Here is a 21,958-nt window from a genome sequence, read left to right on the forward strand (position 1 = left end):
ACTTGATCTCAAGAAACTTTTATGGCAACTGCGCCAAGTTTTCTTGATTACAACGAGCGCGCAGACCGAGTGGAAAGGTTGTCTCAGTGGTCTTTGTTTGCTTCAATCTCTACAAGAACTCGCTTTGATCCAGCGCAAGGAGCCGTGCTCCTCAAATTGCAGAAGTGCAACGTATCTGACATACCAAGCGGTGGCAATGAAGAACGATCTTCGTGACAACCAGAAGAAATATTGCTGTATGAATACGACTGGGAACCCAGGATGTAATATGGCGGAGTTTCTGTTGAACGACTTGATACTGCATTTGCAGATACGCACGGGAACATGCATGTGCAGGCGGAGTTGTCCAATTTTATCACGCATTGACGAACTTTGTCTTGCAATTCTTGTTGACAGAAGAAGCAATGGCTAGAAATCGCACAAGCCAGTAGTCTACGAAGTCTGTGCCGAGCAGGACGGCTTTGGCTAATCGGATATGTAAAAAATGAGTCTTCCTTTGGAGGGCATGGGACATACGTCAGAGACTCATGAACTGCCATCTCTGCAGGATCTTGGTACACCTGACGAAGAAGTACTATACAACGGAGACGCATTTGCACAAGATGATATAATTACGTTGAACGTGGGGGGAAGCATATTCACAACTCGGCGACAGACATGTCTGAAGGTCCCTCCTTTTGCCTGCATCTTGTTCATTGCATGCGATATCTACATCCCCAACACTTCTAATGCTGAAGCAAGTCATTGTCATTGGAGGTCCCGGCTGTCTTCCGTTGTTCTTCTATTCTGTACTAGGATGCCTGTCCTAGACAGTGGGCAAGGTGCCTCAAGGCCTCAGAGCTGAGCCATACTCTTGTCAGACAGGACTGCAAGAGCCTTTTGTCGCGGCTTGTCAGTCACGAGGTCGAGACTCATAAAGATGCTCAGGTATGTGGCGTGGGCACCTGCTCCTTCAGTCTTGTGCAAGCTACAGTCAGATTGCCACCAGGGTTTTAGCTTGTGGAGCCTTTTGTGCAGGGCTGCATATTCATAGACAGGGACCCGAAGCACTTTGGACTCATCCTCAATTTTCTTCGAGATGGTTTCGCAGTGCTGCCCCGTGATGAGCAGGCTTTGCGGGAGATCATGGTGGAGGCAGCCCACTATAAGGTAGGAATCTTGCACACCCATCAAAACACCTTTATAAGTGTTGTGCCAAAGGCGGCCTGAGCACACTGGCGGCCTGCGCGGCAGCTAACTCAGCAAGATTGTCAAATTGCCTGGTGTGATTGTCACCGGCTCTGTGTACATTGCAGTTGGAGGGACTGCGGGCTCTGGTGCAGCCCAACGGGGGATGGAGGCCCAACTTTGCCACGCAGCTGAGGGCGGCAACAATGCAGCAGCTTCGGGGCGACAAGCTTGCCATGAAGGCCTCTCTGGACCTCATCCTCTTCTGTGCCTATGGCGATAAGGCCAAAGCCTTGCCTGGTCAGCTTTCTAGCACCTTGCTTGAAGGCACCTTGCCCCCCTGCGCTCGTTCAACATCCTATGGGCTGGTGGCTTGCTGTGAGCTAATCCAATTGGCCAGGCACACATGCATAAGAGAGCCTTCTGGTCATGCACGCACTGTGTTCTGCTGTCAGTGGCTATTTTCTTTTGCGTGCAGGTGCAAATTCACGAGTGGATGTTGCTGTCTATGATTATGCGGAGCTTGTGGGTGAGAGGCTTGCGTGGACGCCTCCCAAGCCTGACCCAGAGCGAGCCAGCAACAAGGGCCAGCTACTCTATACCCACCTAAAACAGTCTGTGCTCTTCCGTGGAGACTCAAATAATCGCTGGTGCTTTCTCGCCACCATATCAATGCTTCCCTTCAGGGCGACAAGCGAGGTTCATAGTGCTGTGCAGTCACAGTTGATGTCTGAGTGTAGGCCACAGATGCACAAAGCTCGCCCTTGCTCTCGTGCATTATCCCGTTTCTATGGCGAGGGAGATGTGCAAACAAGCAAAAAAAATCAACCTTGTGAGGGCCAGGGCAAGGAGACATCTGTGCAAGAGGGCATGAGATCTGTGATTGCTCTGTGCAGGTTTGACCGCACTCACCAGCTGTCGCGCAGAATGATTGGCGAGGCGCCCCACCTGTTGGATCCAGAGGAGCTGGACAGCATTTCCTCAGAGGACGGCAAGCAGCGAGGTTTGTACCATGTGTCCACCAGCCAAGCGCGCTCCGACCAGTCCACTGCGGACTTCATGGACAGTGTTTTTCAGGTCCTGCTGCCATCCTCTCTCCGCTTTTGTATGGGCTCTTTTGAGAGCGGCCACTTTACGGCAGCACTGTCTCCAATTGATCTGTTGGATATTGGCAGAGGGGGCTTGTGCATGAAGGCAAACAATCTCTTTGGGTGCGACTGCATCAGAGCTGCAGTAATTGAATAGATGTGTGAACAGTACAAAGCTCTTGAGAGGATGTCTGGTGTGAGCAGGTGCACCAGCATGTGACAGAGCATGCTCTGTCAGACAAAGAGAGGGAATTGCGCAAGTCTGCTCTGTACATCATTGACAACCTAAACCTCGTCAGTTTGGCTCTTCGCCTGTGTGACTTCCAGGATGTATCTGTGGCAGTCGAGGCAAAGCATGTACGTGTTCAAAATGGCATACATCACATTGAGTCTGAACTGTCCACGCATTTTGTCTCTTCAACTTGCTCACTACCGTATAAGGAAGGGAGCTAGCTGACATGCTTCCTGATTTGGGCACAGGTCCCTGATGTCGACCGGGATGAGCTGAAAGCAGAGACAGAGTACCCAATGCTTGTTCTCTATGATGTTCGGCTCGCCATCTCGCTTGTGCTTTAGCTGCTGGCCTGTCAGGGGCATAAATTCCAAGTCCTTAAGGACTAAATATTGTGTGCACGAGAAGCATGACATGGCGCCCAAAACTCTCGCAGAGAACCAAGCCTCACCATCCCAGAGTGAAGAGGCAGTGAGGGATCTGGTCCAACCGCCCAACGCTGCAGTTGCGCTGTACCCATAGATACATGGTGTTCGAGAGCAAATCGTTGGCACTGAATTCTCAATGAACTCACTAGAACCTTTGCTGGAAGTTTTGAACCTTTTTAGGAAATTCTGAACCTCTTAAGGCATCACTGCTGAGCAAAAATAGGGCATGCCAGTGCAGGGGGCAGTGCCACAGTCCCCGGTTGCGTGGTCATTCTGTACAACTAGCCATGATTTGTCTATTACAGTATTCTGCGTGGTGATGCACCATAACCGGCAAGTGCCAGTGATCACCAGTGGTCCATGACCGCTCAGCGGGCAGGCTGCACCTTGTACCTCTACGTAGCTCTAGAGATTTAAAGTAATCATTTGACTCAGGCCCCTGTTTTATTGAGTGCTGATTTCATAATGGTAAGTCCCAGCTGGACCAAAGTTAATGATTGCACTAGTGATTGCGACTCGCAATTTGCGAGCGGGGCATGCATGATGTCGCGAGGTCGCATGCCATGTGGCCATATATGTGGTCTATACGTACTACGTATAGTATATCACAGTGTGCACTGGCCATCACCATAATTCTAATTGCAAGACTGGCCAAGAAACTGGATCACTAGAGAAATGCGAGTGCGAGAGAGAGGCTTTCGGAATTCGCAGGCTTTCTTGCTTCCAGCCAAAATGTGAGTAATTGAACTGAATCCTTGTTCGTCTTGTAAGTTCTGCACGTGCGCAAAATTACCAACGTTTAGTATCTGCTGCGGCTGGCAACCTCCTGTGGTGCCTTGCACCACTCAGAGGGCTTGAAAAGTAACGATTGGCATCATGGTTGCGTTCACTTTTGTCGTCAAAAAGGAGGGCAAGAGCTGGAGCGCTCAGAGAGTCAAGGATGAGGAGGGCCCTGAGCTGACGGCTGAGGCCGATGACACATACAGGTGCGAAAATAAAGAGCAAGTGGCTGTTAAAAGCCATGTATACCGTCAACCTAGAGGTACTAGATCGTTAGGTCGATGGCAGATCAATCCAGAAATTGCTCAATGCAGTGAGGATCTAGTTTCTCAAGTTGCTGTCCTGCTGCAATGTTTTCGTCCATATTGGAGATCAGCAAGATGGTAAAGATCATGAGAGTATCGGTGTCTGCGGTATCGAGAACAGTCAGAGATTTCATCCCAGAGTTTGGAGTCAGTGCATCACCAAAACACGCCCATGTGGTGCTACACTGACAGTTTGCCTTGCATGCATTGAACAGTCTGCAGAAGGAGCTCCTGCAGCTGGCGCTCGCAGAGGCCAGCGGCCCTTACAGAGTATCGTTCAGCACAGTGTCCCCCACCTCCGCTGTTTACCAGGTGTGTGCACGGCTGATTTGTCCTCGTACTGTGGAGCAAATAACCCCCTGCTTGCCGGTCATCCAGAACTGGGAGCAGCATACCAATATGGTGAAGGCATTGTCTGGGACGCGCATCACATCTGTTTGAGTTGGAAAAATGAAGCTCGTCTGCTTTTCAGCACTGCCAGCAGGATTTCATCAATGCCTTGTATCCGTCCTTATGGGAAGCAAAGCAATTGCTTTTTGCTGGTCAAGTGGCATACTGCCTTGGCAAATGGATCCTTTGCAAGCAGTATGGGTCTACCTATTTCCCTTGCATTGCTGATATATGTGAAAGAGCCATGATGTTCAAAACGGGGTGCAGTGCAACAACTATGGTCCCTTGTGCTGCCGAATAGATAAGAGGTCTACCCTCACGAAAGTCTCTTTTAAAATTCCCTCCGCTGCCAGCATTGCACATGCCTGGACATTCAGTACTATTCCTGATGGGGTTTGTAGAAGATTTCAGCTTGCAGCGGTGCAGTTCTGGGTGCAGAAGGGCACATCGGATCTCGCCTCTGGAATTTTATGGCTGCAGGGCTCTCTGCCTTCTGCGGAAAGGATCATTTATTTGTCTGCAGCATTCATCAGCATTGCGTGTGACAGGTTGTGATCGGCGGCGCTGTGGCTGCCGGCGGCGGCGGCAGCGGCGGTGGCGGCGGCGGCGGTGCAGCGGCAGCTGAGGCGAAGGAGGAGGAGAAGCCGGCCGAGGAGGAGGAGGAGGAAGATGAGGACATGGGCTTCAGCCTCTTTGACTAGGCACCCAGCAAGAGTGCTTGTGTAGCAACTTACACACTGCTTGAAGCATGTGCTGAGATCGATCTGCAGATCCATGCCCGTGGGCGTCTTTGTGCTTCCGTGTGGCCTTCTTTCTTTGGTGCCCCACGGAGTCAAATGGCTGGGAGCATGTAGGAGGCCGCGAAGTGCTTGCAGTGCATGTACAGACATGGTCGTGGGTCTGCCCCAATTGAGTGTCATACGACTTTTGGGACATCATGAATGACAGGATCGTGCAAATTACTGTTCGATCAGCAGTACTTCTGTGGCTCTTCAGACATCCTGATGATTATCTGAGTGACTTTACGTTGATGACATCATCTGCCATCGGCAATGGGCCTCGGACACGGCATTAATGTTCCCTTGGCCATGGTCTGCGCCTGCGCATCACCCGGTGATCATGGGCCATGATGGCATTAACTTGACTCAAGTTCAGAGTGCCACGGTGGCTGCCGCAGCGCTGCCCTCGGTGCGCATAATAAGTTGTCACCTCCATAATGCTCAGACGGTACTCACAGACCTACTCTCAGGTACTCTCAGAGCATTCTGGAAACGTCCGATGGAGACATCTACACTTAAGCCAGGAAGCATTCTTGCGGTGATCTTATAGAAACGTCTTCCCTAATGCATGATGAGTCACGCCGGGGTCTCTGAGGATACGCGTGTGACTTCAAGCATGTTCCTTACATTAGTTGTTCCCACATTCCTCACTTCGCCTTCTTTAGAGAGAGGTTTTAAAGTTGTGAGGGTCAGTTGGTGCTGTGTTGGCTTCATCAGACGGGCCCTGTGAAAATGGGTTCCCAGGATTGACCGTTTTCCAAGGAATGCTCAGGGTATCCAAGTGATACGAGAGTAACGCTTTCTTCACTTCAAGAACATAGGTTGGGCAAATTATCTTCGATATTGTTCTGTTCATCAGGTCTGGCGAGTATAGTTCGGTTAGGAGCAAGAGCAGGATGCGACCAGCAAGCAAGTCACTTGTTTGGCACCACTGCACAAATTAAAGTAACGACAATTGGAGATAACTGAAATTACAGAATGAATGACCTCCTCTCGTCCGTGAAGGTGGCTCTTTTCAAGTACCTTTACACAGTGTTGCCAGGACCATCACCTCGTTTGGAAGCAGGCTTGATGACTCGAGCATTAATCGTGTCTGCATGCCATCATTAGAAATATATTGGGTGCATTGTTGAAATGCAAGCAACATATGCCCTGTGCCAGCACTCTGTCAGAACAACCTCCAACCTTAACAGTATACAGCAGTCAACAACCAGCTATCTGCTTTGTGGGCCAGGGCTTTGATGCGCCAAGGAGGCCATCTCAGGGAGGGGGGCCCTCTGACCTTGAGGCAGGCCCGCCGCCTCCCCCTGAAGCCACAGAAAAGGACAGATACATGGCGGACTTCTTCAACGAAGTGTCAGCCATTAAGGTGGGGCCTGCTCCATCCTCATGATCCATCCTTACCAAGCACCAGCCATGAAATTTGCCTGCTTGCCCCTCCCTCATGCTGGCCATGCTACGCACTTGCGCATGATGGCAGCATGCTCCATGGCGGGGATTTTCAATATACACCCAGATATCATTGAGGCCCTGGCGGCCAAGAGTGTTTCTTGCATCCACATCACTTGGTGACAGACTCCCCTTCTCATGCAGAGAGTCTCCAATTCAAGTTCTTGTTGGGCTCTGCTGCTGTACACTGCGGGAACCCATGCCACCGGAAATTTGATGTGGCTGCAAGAGCATGTCTAATGTAAAAAATGCGTGGCATCAGGGTCCAGAGCAATGTGAAAAGCAGCAGTCTGTCCAGAACCCCTTCTGTTTTGCCCCTGCTCAAGGGGCTATGGGCGCAACAAGCGCTTTTCTTTGGGAAAAAGCTGTCTCCCTTTCTCTGTTGCCCCTGCTCAAGGGGCTGTGGGCCGCGCACAGGGGCTGCTGGGGGGCATCCGGGACAAGCAGCGCAAGCTGCAGGAGGCGCACGAGCGCACCAAGACGGTGACGCGCACGGGGGAGATGAAGGAGATCCGCGAGCGCATGCAGGACGACATCGAGGAGGTGAACAAGGCCGCGCGCACTGTCAAGCTCCGCCTCGAGCGCCTCGACAAGACCAACGAGCAGGCGGTCTCCCGCAAGGCGCGCCCCTGCCACCCAATTCCCTGCTGCAGTCAATGGGATTACCCTAATGTACTGATGTGATATCTGTGCTGCCGGCCAGACAGCCATTGTGGTACTTCTTTTTACCGCTGTCTATCGTCTCTCTGTTGCACTCATTATTGAGACAGGAGACAGGAGCAAGCATTGATGCATGATGGCACAGTTCCATGCGAGGCAATGGCAATGCCAGCTGCCTCTACACCTCCTCATACATGACTTCCATTGGCAGTGCTCACTCTTGCAACGCCCTTTGGGCTATCTACAGGGCTGCAAACGGAATATCATTGATAATGCTGCAGCCTCTTGTTAGTCCAGCCGCCTTTATGCATGGTTCAAAAGTGAGGGAAAAGCGGCGGTGCAGGGGTGCGGGGTGGGGTCCAGCAGCGAGAGGACTCGGACGGCCATCACAGCAGCGCTGAAGAAGAAGCTGAAGGACGTCATGGGCGAGTTTGGCGTGCTGCGTCAGAAGCTGCAGCAGGAGTACAGGTTCCTGCCTCTCCCCATTTCCCTTTGCACCATTGACACTACAAGTGGCGCAGCTGCCAAGCTGTGCAGCATGCAGATTACCTACTGGCTGCACCTTCTGGCCATGCTGTTTCTTTTTTCCTCCAATGGGTTGGCAAAGCGGAAGCCCCTTGTGCAATGCATACTGGGAGACAAGGAGGTCATAACAGGAGTGCATCCACTATTTCCTTTTTTAGTGTGCTGATGTCTTTCTCTCTTTCAAAGGCTTTCTAGCTCCTCCCATCGGTCTGCAAGTTTGTTCATTGGCCCTTCAGGGAAGTTGTGGAGCGGCGGACGTACACTGTGACGGGGCAGAAGGCGAGCGCGGAGGAGATAGACCGGCTGATTGAGACGGGCGAGAGCGAGACCATCTTTGCCAAGGCCATCCTGGAGCAGGGCCGAGGCCATGTGCGCTCTCTAGCCCCCTTGCACCCCCATGTTGCTGCGTATGGAACTCATTTCCCACGCGGAAGGTCAGTATTCTGGACACCAGTGAAGGTGGCGCCTTGGATGTTGCCATTTTGATGGCCCTATTGGAGATGCTGCATGTGTGCCGGCATCCCAATATGGTGGCACCCAAGGTGCAAACATCACTGGCATCCAGACAAAGAGTTCCAGCTGCCGCCCTCGAATCCAGGCTTCTGTTGGGCCAGTCAGGCGAGGCCGCAGGGCAGAGTACAAGGTATACTAGAGGAAGTTCATTAGTGCTGCAGGAGATGAGCACACACTCCAGCGGGGATGAGCAACAGCCATTTATCACTCATGTGGTGGAGGTTGAGGGGTGCTGGCGGGTGTGAGGCAGGTGCTGGACACGCTGGCGGAGATAGAGGAGAGGGGGGAGGCGGTGCGCGAGCTGGAGAAGAGCCTGCTGGACCTGCACCAGATCTTCCTGGACATGGCCGTCCTCGTGGAGGCCCAGGGAGAGATGCTGGACAACATCGAGGCTCAGGTGTGTGTCATCGCGCCACTTGCTCCATGACAACCAAGAAGGTGACCTGGTATATTACATGTCCTAAGGGCGGAGGCAGTTGCAAAGGACTGCCCTTTGCAAGCAGTATGTACACACAGACAGACGCAGGTGGTAAGAATCAGCTGCAATGCCGGCAGCTGGGGAGCAGTGGAATAGTGTGGCGTATGTCCGGCTAGTGACATGCAGCTTTGCTGCAGGAGGCCTCTCGATGCTGTGAGGGGCTTCCTGCAGCAATGCTGGAGGGTTATATAGTGCTTGCTATCTGTGGGCAGCACAGTTCTGGAGTGTCCTATGTCTCGGTCCAGGGACTCTTTTGACTGTTCTGTTACTCTACAGAAGTTTTGTCTCGCTGTTCTGTCACAGTACAGAAGAGTCGTCTGAATGTTCTATTACTGTACAGTAAATTTATCTGCCTGGGATTACTGTACAGAAGAGTTGTTTTGGCTGCGGGGTTGTGCTGTCAGGTGGGCAAGGCGCGCAACCACGTGCAGCAGGGGGTGACACAGCTGGTCGAGGCGAAGAAGCTGCAAAAAAAGACGCGCAAACTCATGTGCTGCGTGCTCGTCACAGTTCTGCTCATCATCATCGCCATTGTGCTGGCCGTCGTCAAGCCCTGGACGCTTATCAACAGAAACAACAGCAACGCAGGCTGACGTGCCACTGTTCTGCCGTTCTGTTCCGTATCGGTGGGTCTTTTGTACTAGTTTTAAAAGAATACAAGGCAGCCGTTTTGCTGCACTATTTTGCGCTGCCGGCTCGGCGCACCTGTCTGCTGGGGCAGGGCAGATCTGGGGCTGCTCTGCTCTGCCGCAGCAACTGCAGCCAGCCAGGCCGCACGCAGAGCTGCCGGAAACTTTGCAAAGCGCCCCTTTGCCGCATGCATGCGACAGCAGGCACACTTTAGGAATGCACACAGTTTGGTCATATAATTGAAGTTTGCTCCTGCAGGCCGGGCTTGCTCCCGCACATGTGCAAGTTGTTGGCAGCGTATTGATGTGGCCGTGCGCGCAGGTGAGCGTGTCGAGGGAGGCGGTGCAGAGGGGCACCACGGAGCTGGTGTCGGCGAAGCGCTACTTCAAGCGCTCGCGCCGCTGCATGTGCTTCGCGTTCGTACTCCTGATTATCATTGCCATTATTATCGCTGTTGTCATCGTGGTCTCCATCCACCCCTGGAGCTAGGCTGATCCCAGGGTGGCTGATGCGCGTCACCGATCTAATGGCCGCTTGGCACCGCTGTGAGTCGGCTGTGCTCTGTGGGCGCGCCAGAAAAGGGGAGAGTGGGCCTTCGCAGTGCTTTTGGTGGTAGAGGGTGCGGACTTTGGTGCGTGATAACTTACTCTGTGTATAGCTAGAAATAAGCTGCTCGCACAGCGATGGTGTGTGAGCCGGTGTTGTGCTCATGAATTGCTTTGCCAACAGAATACTTTGATAGGACTGACCCTTAATCTGCTGCAGAACGCCAGAAAGCTCACCAATGCCTCGGTCCAAGGCATTGAGATGGGGTTGTCAGGGTCGCGTAGACTCTTCTTTGGACATACCACAGCCTTGATCCCAGATTTCAACATGTGCCTGAATGCGCACGCTAGGATACCTGATCAATTTGCTCTGTGCGTGCTATCACCACAAGTTAGTACTTGCGGACTTGACAATCAATCGCGAGCCACTCTGTGACATTGGCAATCTCAAAAATGCCTTCGTCGTCAGGTCCCATAACTCCTCACAAGATGCCAGGCAGGTCGGGGGTACCTGGTGAGGCTGCATTTCAATTTTATCTATCCGCGATAAGGTCACCTCTTCTGGCGGGCTATTCTTTCGCCTTTTACTAAAGAATACCGAGCGGTGTCCTTACTAAATCGCATACACCAAATTTTTCTGGCCCTAGGGCCTCGACACAACTGACCAAAAACAAACATAAAAACAACAGAACAATATAACACCAACAATGTCACACCAACAACCATCCATTCTTTCACAAGTGTACTGCTAGGACATTCTCCCTGTTGCCCGTTCCGCAGATTCTGGTGTGGGAGGCCAGACGAGATGGAAGTCCAACACAGAGACCCTCTCGACCTTCGCTTCTGTTATATAATCTTGACATATGACAAGCTCATCTAATTTATGGACATATCCCACAGGCAATCCGCTCGCTCTGCTTGATCTCAGTTTAGCACGAAGCCGCCATCTCACGATCTGAAGCCGAGTTCTTTCGAACTAGGCGAGACGCGTAGGATCGTCCGCACAACCAATTCTCGTTGACCTCAAAGGACAGTGATATCCATGAATGGACTGAAGAGCTTATCGCTTTTGCCCGTGTGTTGGAAAAGGTCGATGTCCTTTGTGTGGGATGCTTGTGTTCGTCTTAGACGCTTTGGTGATTGGGTTTAAGTGGATGTGTTCGTGAGTGTAGATTATTTGTTTGTTTATGTGAACCGGTCCACAGCCTAGGCGGCAGTGCAATGCCAAGGCCATGGGCGGGCAGAGGTCGTGCAAGCACAACACTCTACCCCCGGGCAAAAGATTAGATTAATATCATGAGGGACAATGTCCCTCGTATCAGATATTAAACTGATAAGAACAGATACTACACTTGATCTTAGCCAAAAGGCCGAGAAAGGTATGATGAACCACGTAGCTCGATCCTGACTGGTTCAGGCTGAACAATGGCAATTCCATTGACAGTTATGGGACCACCACTTAATGTGGCAAGAGTGGAAGGTTGCTTGGATCCTGTGCTTACTTTACAGCCTCCCTCTCAGGTAAACTCTCAATGAAAATGTGCAAGCTAGAGGGCGATGATTCGATCCTAAGCTTGCACAGTAATCAGAGCAACAACATTGCTGATGTGAGTTGCCCCTAGCTCCCAGACATGCTTCACTAAAATAGTTGTACAGTCTCTCAAATCTCATGAATCTCTTGCTGTGCGCATCAGCACATCACACTTGTTCAACATTTCATGTCTGCTCATGCTTTGACAAGACGGGCAAAGAGGCTTTGGCCAGCATATTGACCAGCCTCTTTGCAACAGCAACAGACATGGACCTTGCAGTGCTTCTCATGCCATGCACTGAGTCAAGAAACACCTTCTGCTGGTGTCCCTGACCTCCGGCTGCTTTAGTGCTTCTGGTGTGATATCCCAGTAGCAACACAGTGATCATCCATTGCCTCTGGTCGAGGCCTAAGAGAACAGCTGACGTGCAATCTACTGGAGCCTCTCATATCAACCCCGCCCTTGCGTACCAATACGTAAGAGAGCAGGTTTATTATGCAGACTGCGAATCCCTGACAAGGCCCCAGGGCCTTCACCCGTCCAGTTGAGACTCAGGCGCTCAGCTTTGCCAGTCCCCCATGCGCAAGAACAGGCGCCAGCTTTTGCAGAGGCCGGCTGTCAGCAACGCGCCGCTAGTACAGAGGAGTTGGAGTTATGGCGTGAGGCCACAGCGGCGGACAAAAGAGGCAACGCCCTATGAGACGACAGCGGTACCGGCTGAGAAGCCGGGCAGTTCGTAGCGGTAGCGGCCGTCGGGCGCGATGCCAAAGCCCTTGGGGTCGGCAAACACATTCTCCAGCAGCTGCCCCTTCTCCTGCGTGCACGGCCACCACCAAGTATGGAATTCAGGTCACTCACAGCAGGAAAGGATGCATACATGAAAGTCACTGCCAGCACCAAATTAGGGAGGAAGGCCTTGCTGGTGGAACAAGGGTGCATCAACAAGATAAATATCTCCCGACCGAGGAACACTCCTGATCATTTGCAATGATATACAGACAGGTCTGAAGACAGAAGAGAAACGCAGTCTCTGCCTACTTTTCAGCAGCAGAGACCTTGCATATGCCCAGGAGAAGAGGAGCAGGCAAGGCACATGAATTTGAAGGGCTTCATGAGGAAGTTTTGGCGGTCTGACTGCATTTGGCATTGATGAGACAGATGTCACATGGATTCTGCGGCTGGGAAGGAGATGCAAAGTGCGGCAAGGCAAATTTCTGCACGCGCACCGGCTTGGGACTCTCGTCGGCAAACTTGACGGCTTCGTCCACGATCTCAATGACGTCCTTCTCAATGTCCTTGATCTGCCCCTCCGACAGCAGGCCCGCCTCCATAATGTACTTCTTTAGCTGCGGGATGGGGTCGCGCGCCTGTAATCACCCCCCAGCTCCACGCTCAGTGATATCTCGACCCCAACTTACCCAAGCACCAAGATTGCTGAAGTCCCTGAAGGATGCTTGCCGCCACAACTTCCAATAATGGCTATACAACCCCACATTGCACCAAAGACTCTCGTTTTGAGCTGGGAGCAGAATGGCCGTCCCCACTGCAGCTAACACTTGCAGCTGGTCAATAAGCATACAGAAGGTATGCCCCAATTTAAATCTCACAATGGCTGGTAGGGTTGCCTGGATTGCACCTGGTAGTGCTCCTTCTCCTCCTTCTTTCTCAGCTCATCCGGGTCGGCCAGGGAGTGGCCGCGGAAGCGGTACGTCTCCGCCTCGATCAGCGTCGGGCCGTCGCCGCGCCGCGCGCGCGCAATCGCCTCGGCCGCCACCTCACGCACCTGAACAGGCAACATCACGGCGTCACATGTCTCGCTGCTGACTTATTTGTTATTAACTGTCGGGCCTGGCACTCTGCAGAATAACTATTGTTTCTCTTTCAGACAAAGCCTCTTCTGTACAAAAGCAGAGCAACGGCAAGTCCCATATAATTCTCGAGGACGCAATTACATGTCAGGAGCTTCAGTGCCAGGACTGTCCTGTAGAGAGGATGGAATGCAGAATATAGTTACAACTTCAGTGAAACTCTGCAAAATCAGACATTGTGTAGGTCAGACTCACCTTGCGCACGTCCATGCCGTCCACGAGGACGCCGGGCATGCCAAAGGCGGGGCCCTTCTTGTAGATGTACGGGTCGTCATCGCCGGCGGAGGGCCCTGTGGCGCGCGGGTGGTACATGCCGATGGCCCACTTGTTGTTCTCCACTACAAAAATGACCGGCAGCTTGTAGAGGCTGGCCATATTGAGGCACTCGTAGAACTGGCCTGTTAGGTGTGTAATGAAGAGCCATCAATATGCTAGAAGGCTGGATGACATTGTTGAATCAAAGGTCACTGGTCGTGCAATCCAGAAGACTTGCCGCAAGGTTCGATTTGTTGTTTAAAGAAGGAAAGAATTGCATTCCATTCCAAAACCAGCGATTATGTCACCAACTTTTGATTCATTCATGACACCAATCATTTCTTCAACACAGGGGGCTGAAGGACGCACCAACATTGCAGGTGCCATCACCGAAGAAGCTGCAGCAGACCTGGTCAGCAGTCTCATCTCCCAGAACTTCCTGTGCAGAGCAATGGGAGGGCACATGAGAACCAATGGCAACACATCGCTTGCGCAGGTCGACATCATTGTGTGTGGCGAGGGAGTGCGAGGAAATCTTTCATAGTCTTTGGATGGTAGGGCAGCAGAAACCTACCCTCCTGTAGCGGACCTGAAAAGCTGCTCCTAGCCCAATGGGAATTCCCTCGCCAATGAATGCATAACCTCCCAGCTGCATTCACAGAGGAGGGCTTCAGTCACACGTAGGCTGCTTAATTGGAGATTTTGTTGATACACAAAAGTGTTCAGTCTGGCTTTGATTTATCCAGATTAATGGCGCACCAGGTTGTGCTTGGCAGAGAACATGTGCATGGAGCCACCCTGGCCCCTGCAGATGCCTGTCTTCTTGCCAAACAGCTCGGCCATGATCTCCCGAGGGGGCACATTCTTGCTCAGGGCGTGCACGTGATCACGGTAGGTTGAACAGATGTAGTCGTCCGCGCGCAGGTTGCGAATGACGCCAGTTGACACTGCCTGCAAGGAACACGCCATCAACAGGCACAGGACTCAGCATGCTGACAATAAGCACAGTGTTTGAGAATTTGAGGAGAATCAGAAAATGATAGGAAAATGCATTCAATCACTGGACTTAATGAGGTGCATCGTGTGAGTCGGGTTGAACGTCTCTGCAATCAACATATTGAGATGGGGCACCCAACAACAGGGAGCATGGCCACGAAACTCACCTCCTGGCCTGAGTATAAATGGACAAAACCAAACATCTTGCCTCGGTAGTACATTTGAGCACACATCTCCTCGAATTCTCTCCCCAAGAACATGTCGCGATCTGGATTGGCAGAACACTTCAGCGAAGCAGCCACATGATCCGTCCGAAGAGCATTAAAGTCAGTGTCAAAAACAGTGAACAATGAAATGCAAAGAAAGGGTATGACGTACAAAGATCAGCAGCGACCTCTGGAGACAAGTCAGCCTTGCTGGTGGCAACTTTGGATGACTTCACAGGAGCTTCGACTGGAGCCGGCTTGGCTGCAATTGCCTGCGGCTTTTCAATGCTCCTTACTCTTCTAGGCAATTGCACATGCACTGGCAGCAAAGGGCGCCCGGTGAAGGCTGCTCCATGGGCAAGGTGCGTGGTCCTGCGTTGCTCAGCACTGCAGAAAGCCTGTGCCCCAGTGCCCTGGGCGAAAACAGACGACATGGCAGCTCCCCTTTCTAATTGAGGAAAGTCGCGATTGCAACGGCCCTGCCCAAGTGCTGAGTGCGCAGGATTACCTTGGCATTCAGTCTTGACCAAGGAGCTAACGGAAACCGTGTGGTCCACCCAATCATGTTTCACCCCTCTTCGCTAGATCATCATGTCGAAATGACTTCCCAATTTACTTGACGACAGACATGTAGTAGAAAAAAGATAAGGCTTGCTTGTGCACAAGATAGATTTATCTGGATCTGTCTTAGGTCTGTGACAAGAAAATTAATCATTACATCTTGGGCATGGTGTGGAGATCCTTTTGACGCTTTACACCTGAGAAATGTAGGATACATCTCAAAATGAAAATTACACGATCGTTCCTTTCAGAAAGACCTTAGAACGGCAGTGTATCTCGACTCCTGCATTGCGAGCCTTAAAGGGCTTCAGCCCTTTTCGATCCAGAAAGGGATTGCAGCAAGTTTCCGCAAGATCGCGCGCAACAAATGAGTTGCTAATTCATCTTTTAATCAGGAGCCTCTTCGACTGCAGTTGCTTCCTGTTCCACTCGCATTCTATCATACAGACCATTAGGGTTCCTTCAATGAACAGCCAGTGACTGGCAGCAAAGACTCATGTGCAGCACCGATTCCTCGTCAGCCAGCCATAGATGCGCAGCAGAGTGATCAGACACATGTGGGACCGAATCATGCATGCCGATTACAGTCTGCCGTGTGTCGGCATGGCAAATGCTCCCGCTTGGGGAACTCTATCGAGGCAGAGCATTCGCTGCCATGGAGCTCATCAGGTACCTGATGACATGCGCCAGCTTGGTTGCATCCACAGCCAGAGCCAATCCCTTGCAGGACCGAAGCTGAATGCGCGCAGACTGGTGTCCCCAGCCGCCCGGAGCTTTGCCACAGGGCCATCTCTCGCGGCACCTAGCAGACCATGCAGCTCGCTTTCTGCAAGAAGCCTGGTGATGCGTGCCAGTACAGGGCAGAGGTGGCTGCAGCATGGGCACTGGGGCAGGACAGGACTGCGCCATGCAGGCAGCCAGTCAGGCTCAGGCGAGAGCGCATCGGGGCATTGCGGACTCAGACGCTCCGTTCGTGTGGCAGCAAACGGCGAGGCTGGTTTTATTAAGGGAGCGGGCGTGGTGAGTTGTGCCTGCCTTGATCATCTACTTTGCCTAGCATGCATCGGCTGTGAAACTTGCCCTTTGTCCAAGACCTCCTAAGCACTTCCTCAGGGGCACCCCGCATCAAGGCATTTTGTACTGCAGACAAAGGTCTGATAGCCTGAACAACTCTTGCTAGAATGCCATAGTCTTATATCGGGGTTACACTATGGTAACACCAGTGGCCATGCTGGGATGTGGCAATCATGCAGGTGTTCTCAGAGAGCCCAGGGCTGAAGCTGCAGCGGAGGGCGTTCATTGTCTGGGACGACGGTGGCCCAAAGTCGGTGTTCATTGTCAAGAAACCCCACAGCCTGGAGGCCTCAGCAAAGATGAAGGAGATCGGCGACTGGTGAGCCAATCTACAAATTTGGGAGTGTCCTGGCATGCAGCAACCAGGCTCTGCAGAATATTTCTCTTATCTTTTCCTGGCTAGAGAAGAGTATACATTTACATCAAAGGTGAAATTCATGACAGCTGCATAGGCAACGCCCTTACGGTGGCCTCAGAACTTTGACATTGTGCAAGGTGATTGAGGCATGTCTGATTGGTGCAGGCTGACCAGCAAGGGGCTGAATGTGCTGGTGGAGAGGAGCGTACACATGAAGGAGTTCCCTGAGTTTGGCTGTTTTGAACCAAGGCATAACGGTGGGCGCTCACATGCATAATCCCTTGCCAGACCTTCACATGTCTCACCGCATCAACCCAATCACTCACTAATTTGATCTAATCGGCGAGCTCAACATTATGCAGTGATTGTGTCTCGAGCTTTGACCTGAAAAGCAGAAAGTGGTAAGCCCTGAGTGTGAGATTGGCCTGGAACTTTTGCATGCGGCTGAGCCAACACATTGTCCTCTAGATTCTCCTGTTAACTTCCCTGGTCAGGAATTTATCAGATGGGCATGAGTCAGCCGTGAGGTCAGCATGTTAGTCGGCGTCTGAGTCATCGGCCACCTGCGCTGCGCAGAGGTGGACTTCTGCGTCACCCTGGGCGGGGACGGCACAGTGCTCCATATAGCGTCGCTGTTCACAGAGGACGAGCCGCTGCCGCCAATTGCGTCTTTTGCGATGGGCACGCTCGGCTTCCTGACGCCATTTGATGCGGCCGACTTCCAGGAGTGCCTGCAGCGCGTGCTCACTGCCACCGAGCTACCCGTCTTCTGCACGCTCCGGACGCGCAAGCGTTGTGAACTCTTCCGGTGCGCTGAGAGCCAAATGGCCTGCTGGTGTGCCTGGACCGTGGGCCTGGCCCCCATGTCAATCCCAAGGAGTGGATGCAATAGGGGCATTCTTAGGCTACTGGCAGCACAGGTTGTGGAGAGGCATTGCCAGAAGCTTCCCCTGTATGTCAGGGATTTTCCTTGTGCGGATTGCCTGGCTCATACAGGACAGCACCATCCAAGTGCTGATCAGCCGTGCTGCCCGTGTGACCCAGAGCTGCATGATTTCCACCATGCAAGCACATGGTGGGCCCTTTTCATCATGCAGTGAGTGCAAGCCGGGCACTGCCTCAACTGCAGGCTGCCGCTGCTGCCGCAGGGACGGGGAGGTGCATGCGGTGCACCATGTGCTGAACGAGTGCCTGATCGACCGTGGGTCTTCCCCCAGCATGGTGCGCCTGGAGCTCTACGTGGACGGCCATCACATAACCACCGTGCGGGTGAGCACCCCTCTGCTCCACGCCATACAAGATGTCTACGACCTCCTACCTTGAGGCTCCTCGCGCCCTCGCTGGTTTAGATTTACTGCCTGGCAGCTCCTCTGGCATGGCGTCCGCTGGTGGAGTCTGCTAATTTTTCTCCAGAGTGTGAAGACACACACCTGCTAACAAAGCCATATTTGCTGTTGGCATCCTTCGGGGTCTGGCAGGCTGTTGCCGGCCCGCAAGCTGCGCAGCAGTCCCTCCCTTGATCATGCGGCTCGCGATAAAAAAAATGCGCCTGCGCAGGCGGACGGGCTGATCATAGCGACGCCCTCCGGCTCTACGGCATACTCTCTGTCATCAGGGGGCCCCATGGTGGCACCGTCGGTGCCGTGCGCGCTGCTGACGCCCATCGCGCCGCACTCGCTCTCCTTCCGGCCGCTTGTTGTCCCCGAGGCCTCCGACATCGAGATCCACCTGCCCGCCACCTCACGCAGCCACGCCAGGTGGCGTTCCCTCTCTTGAGCGTTCAGTGAACTCCACGTGCATTTGTCACTCCAGTGACTACACTTGTAAGAGGGTTCTGAGTGCACGCCGCTGTAACTGGCAGACCCTTCCCACCGCTGTAGAGATGCCCTGCCTACAACACGGGCAACAGGAAGGGGATCATTTGTAAGATCTGCAGTCAGCGTCTGCGAGATCTGGAGAGCAAACCTGCAAACCTGCTGTTCCAATTTGCTATTTGTTATCTTGCTCTGGCCCCATCGTGGGCATGTCCAGGACTTTTAGCAGGGCTGGCCCTGCTGGCATTATGGATATATTAGTGCTTCATGCTCCGTGACAGAGTGACCAGCATGTGGCATCTTTTCATTATGTGTAATTGCTGCTGCAGATCTCCTGCCATGTGCGGGGCTGTGGAATTCAGCTTCCGGCTGCTTGCTAAGCTCTGTCTCGTGTGGGTGTGGAGTGGTCTGTTGAGTATCTGTGCTCTTCTGGCTGGGCAATAGAAGCGCTGAAGACATCTACGTGAGACCTGCATGTGGCAAGCGAATTGTTGGAGACGCACATGCGCTCCGCTGTGAAGTGATTATGGCAATCGTGGTGCAGGGCGAGCTTTGACGGCAGGAATACGCAGCGCATGATGGCGGGCAGCAGCATGCGCTGCACTACCTCACTCTGCGCGCTGCCAGTCATAAACCTCGCCCCGCTTGACAATGACTGGCGCGTTGCTGTCCTGTCTTCCTTTTTTCATTTGTTGCACTCGCAGTCAGCTGCATCTCTTTGTATAGCTTGCCATCCTGATCATCGCCGAGATAGTACAAGGAAGCCCTCCTCACTAACTGGGCGTGCTCATGCGTTTGCTTGTGACGTGTAGAGTGCCATCCTGAGAACAATACATAGGCAGGAGCACATGAGCTGACACCCTGAATGTCCGCCATTCTCCTCTTGGTCCCATCCCTGTTTTGCTTTACATGCAGGTACGATGGGATTGTCCAGAAGCTGAAGTGGAATGTGTCCATCCGGGAGATTGGGAGGCTGCCTAGCCTGAAGAAGCACTCATTTGGGGACAACAATTCAGCAGCCCCTCTCAGCAGATCCTGACACATGTCGGGCCGTTTGTATCATCTGTGTGCAAATGTCAAGTCCTCAATGTTAGAGATGTCCTGTTTGATGTCAGAAAAAGTCCAGCTGCAGGCCAGACCAAAGTGGGCAGGTTAGACTTGTCTTGCTGTGCAGCTTGAATGCATGCTCTTGAAGTTTACAACACCAGGCGTGCAATTACAATTGTAGAGTAGTGAAACGTTCGCATCGATGAGTTTCTAGATTGGCAGTAACTGTACTTTTTTGCCAGGCAGTCTTCAATGTAAACCCGTGAGATGCACACATTGCATCCCAAGAAGAAAATCCTCTGAAATGGTCCGTCTCGTGTCACTATTACTGCTGGCTTCTCCATGGCGTCGCATGCACAGTGCCACATCATGATCTGGACATGCGTACCACAGCTCAGCGGCCTTGTCAGTGAACACAGGATCAACCCTCGTGTAGAATTTATCCTGCGCATCGATGCCAGCGGCAGCCATCTATGATATCATGGTATTGTACATGTCATTGTCAGACTTTACTCAAGCGTTGTATCCGTCGCATCAGTGTTTAGCATCTGTTGTAGTAAGACAGTCTGGATGGTGGTGATGTTTGCGAATGGAATATCACTTTTAATAGATATATTTTAGAGGTGTGTTTTGGTTGGGTAAGTTATTATTTTGTTTTGTGCCCGGGCAGCTGACGCTAATCCCAGGCCTACCAAAGATTATTCCGTGGAGATACCCTCTTGGAGCACTCCTACCACGCCGCCGCAAGCTGAGTGCAAGGCAAGCAGCGGGGATACCCGGACCGTCTTCGTGATCACGGTGCCGAGCCGGACAGGAAGGAAGGAAGGAAGATTACATCACTCCAGCCGCCTAGGGCTGATTGGATGAACTGGCAGCATCCAAATAATCAAAACAATCCATCACAAAATGTGCAACACCAACAATGTCCAACTGCCACAGGTAAGTATGGACAGGTAAGTATGCCGCTTCAGTTCAAGTGGATGGGTCCAGATCAAGGATCCTGTTCGATCTCTGAAAAGCGATTACGGGACCGACCCTACCACAGAGACCAGATGCTTGGAGGTCTTCATGGACTGTGAGACCAAGGTGATGATGCCTCAGATTGATGTGTGAGCACGCTTGGAGGCAGAGTTCCAAGGAGCACTTCCCGATGCCTTCGGTTCACCAGATCAAGAGGCGACCTGCGTCCCATAAGCGCTCTTTCCCTCGTCCTGAGGAGCGTACCTCTGGGCTCAGATGCTACAACGTTGGCGAACATTTCCAATATTTCTAATACGCGGGTGAAAGACCCCGCCCCAAACTCACTCACTGCCACACTCCCAGAACCATCACACAAAACAGAACAACATACCACCACTGCGAAATTTCGTCGTCGATGTTCTTCATTATTAATTTGATCTGTAATAAAAATTGCGATGGATGTTGGAGCTATGTGTCTTAGCTTTGTTCGTTCATTGAAAGTATGTAAAGGATGATATATTCGTTTTGATGGCCCGAAGGCTCCAGAAATTCTTCAGCACGGCTTTCGCCGGTGAAGGGGGATTGGATATAGTTTTCAAATAGCAATAGTCTCGGATCGGTTAACCCTCATTTCCGGAGACGCTACCCCAAGCGCAAGAATACAAACCTGATGTTTCGCAGAGGAGTAGGCCACATCGCCCACGTGGGATCAACCACAGGCAGTATGGGACGATGCAAATGCTGATCAACACCCTTAAATTCCACGGTTGCTGCACACAGTTCCTTCTCTGATTCGTATAATATACAGAAGATCTTTGCAGATCATGCTTCTTGTTGCTTCATGCGTCCAAGCATATGTTCAGGGTATTCAACTAATTTGCCTAAGGGCCTAGTAGGCCATCCTCTGGGAATCACATGGGCTGACGTAACACACACCGCCATGGACACACCAGTCATTAGATTAAAGTCAGGATCACTACTGCTACCGCACCTCAACACTTTACTGCCGCAGCCTAGCCTATGGAGCCTTGCAACAAGTCCTTCAGCCCGCAGATTTAATTTGTTTTTCAATGAATTTGAATGACCTCGTGTCATATCTAGAAGAGGCTGCGTTCCAGCAATATTATTTGCGGTTCCATGCCTGGGATGCCTCCTCATCGCAGAGCAGCCTGACAATGGTGTCCACAAGCTGCCCGCCAATCCCTGCCAAGTCCAGGTCGGGCCGGCCAGCCTGCATCACCGGGCAGCCAAACTTTTCTCAGGCCCTGCATGGTTTGTGTCACCAAATAAGGATGCATCCGTGCACAGTGAGTCGCTC

The 21,958-nt window shown here is 52.2% G+C and overlaps 6 protein-coding genes across 6 annotated transcripts; 4 read left to right on the plus strand and 2 right to left on the minus strand.

Moving 5' to 3' along the window:
* Window positions 1-324: 324 nt before the first annotated feature.
* COCSUDRAFT_44861 (hypothetical protein) lies at window positions 325-2,831 on the plus strand (the record flags this gene model as incomplete). The annotated part of the gene is made up of 7 exons (XM_005643567.1): window positions 325-330; window positions 1,018-1,149; window positions 1,296-1,467; window positions 1,646-1,817; window positions 2,064-2,244; window positions 2,460-2,612; window positions 2,736-2,831. 7 exons carry the CDS (start codon window positions 325-327, stop codon window positions 2,829-2,831), a joined length of 912 nt encoding a protein of 303 aa, XP_005643624.1.
* Window positions 2,832-3,780: 949 nt separating this feature from the next.
* COCSUDRAFT_67960 (hypothetical protein) lies at window positions 3,781-5,479 on the plus strand. The gene is made up of 3 exons (XM_005643568.1): window positions 3,781-3,901; window positions 4,216-4,312; window positions 4,939-5,479. The coding sequence occupies exons 1-3, from the start codon at window positions 3,792-3,794 to the stop codon at window positions 5,089-5,091; spliced, it is 360 nt and encodes a 119-aa protein (XP_005643625.1). The 5' UTR covers window positions 3,781-3,791; the 3' UTR covers window positions 5,092-5,479.
* A 1,023-nt stretch (window positions 5,480-6,502) lies between these two features.
* Window positions 6,503-9,387, plus strand: COCSUDRAFT_38337 (s-syntaxin-like protein; the record flags this gene model as incomplete). The annotated part of the gene is made up of 6 exons (XM_005643569.1): window positions 6,503-6,538; window positions 7,036-7,239; window positions 7,622-7,746; window positions 8,040-8,172; window positions 8,567-8,713; window positions 9,199-9,387. 6 exons carry the CDS (start codon window positions 6,503-6,505, stop codon window positions 9,385-9,387), a joined length of 834 nt encoding a protein of 277 aa, XP_005643626.1.
* Window positions 9,388-11,457: 2,070 nt separating this feature from the next.
* Window positions 11,458-12,109, minus strand: COCSUDRAFT_34350 (hypothetical protein). Its single transcript, XM_005643570.1, has one exon. It carries the CDS (start codon window positions 11,887-11,889, stop codon window positions 11,686-11,688), a length of 204 nt encoding a protein of 67 aa, XP_005643627.1. The 5' UTR covers window positions 11,890-12,109; the 3' UTR covers window positions 11,458-11,685.
* An 86-nt stretch (window positions 12,110-12,195) lies between these two features.
* On the minus strand, window positions 12,196-15,311 carry COCSUDRAFT_31344 (hypothetical protein; the record flags this gene model as incomplete). Its single annotated transcript, XM_005643571.1, has 9 exons — window positions 14,999-15,311; window positions 14,788-14,888; window positions 14,384-14,575; window positions 14,199-14,273; window positions 13,994-14,063; window positions 13,565-13,767; window positions 13,138-13,284; window positions 12,722-12,868; window positions 12,196-12,309 (listed from the first exon to the last, which is right to left on the minus strand). The coding sequence occupies exons 1-9, from the start codon at window positions 15,258-15,260 to the stop codon at window positions 12,196-12,198; spliced, it is 1,311 nt and encodes a 436-aa protein (XP_005643628.1). The 5' UTR covers window positions 15,261-15,311.
* Window positions 15,312-16,634: 1,323 nt separating this feature from the next.
* On the plus strand, window positions 16,635-19,971 carry COCSUDRAFT_49005 (ATP-NAD kinase; the record flags this gene model as incomplete). Its single annotated transcript, XM_005643572.1, has 7 exons — window positions 16,635-16,780; window positions 16,985-17,076; window positions 17,396-17,627; window positions 17,968-18,088; window positions 18,377-18,576; window positions 19,178-19,291; window positions 19,549-19,971. The coding sequence occupies 7 exons, from the start codon at window positions 16,635-16,637 to the stop codon at window positions 19,670-19,672; spliced, it is 1,029 nt and encodes a 342-aa protein (XP_005643629.1). The 3' UTR covers window positions 19,673-19,971.
* Window positions 19,972-21,958: the final 1,987 nt, after the last annotated feature.

Source organism: Coccomyxa subellipsoidea, assembly GCF_000258705.1.
Source record: "Coccomyxa subellipsoidea C-169, whole genome shotgun sequence".
NCBI classification, from domain to species: domain Eukaryota; kingdom Viridiplantae; phylum Chlorophyta; class Trebouxiophyceae; family Coccomyxaceae; genus Coccomyxa; species Coccomyxa subellipsoidea.

Bases quoted from the DNA above. Each gene is read 5' to 3' on its own strand.
- COCSUDRAFT_67960 (XM_005643568.1), top strand. From the start codon at position 3,792: ATGGTTGCGTTCACTTTTGTCGTCAAAAAGGAGGGCAAGAGCTGGAGC. The intron at 3,902-4,215 runs GTGCGAAAATAA...TGCATTGAACAG, and splicing joins GAGGCCGATGACACATACAG to TCTGCAGAAGGAGCTCCTGC. The intron at 4,313-4,938 runs GTGTGTGCACGG...TGCGTGTGACAG, and splicing joins CCACCTCCGCTGTTTACCAG to GTTGTGATCGGCGGCGCTGT.
- COCSUDRAFT_34350 (XM_005643570.1), bottom strand. From the start codon at position 11,889: ATGATCACTGTGTTGCTACTGGGATATCACACCAGAAGCACTAAAGCA.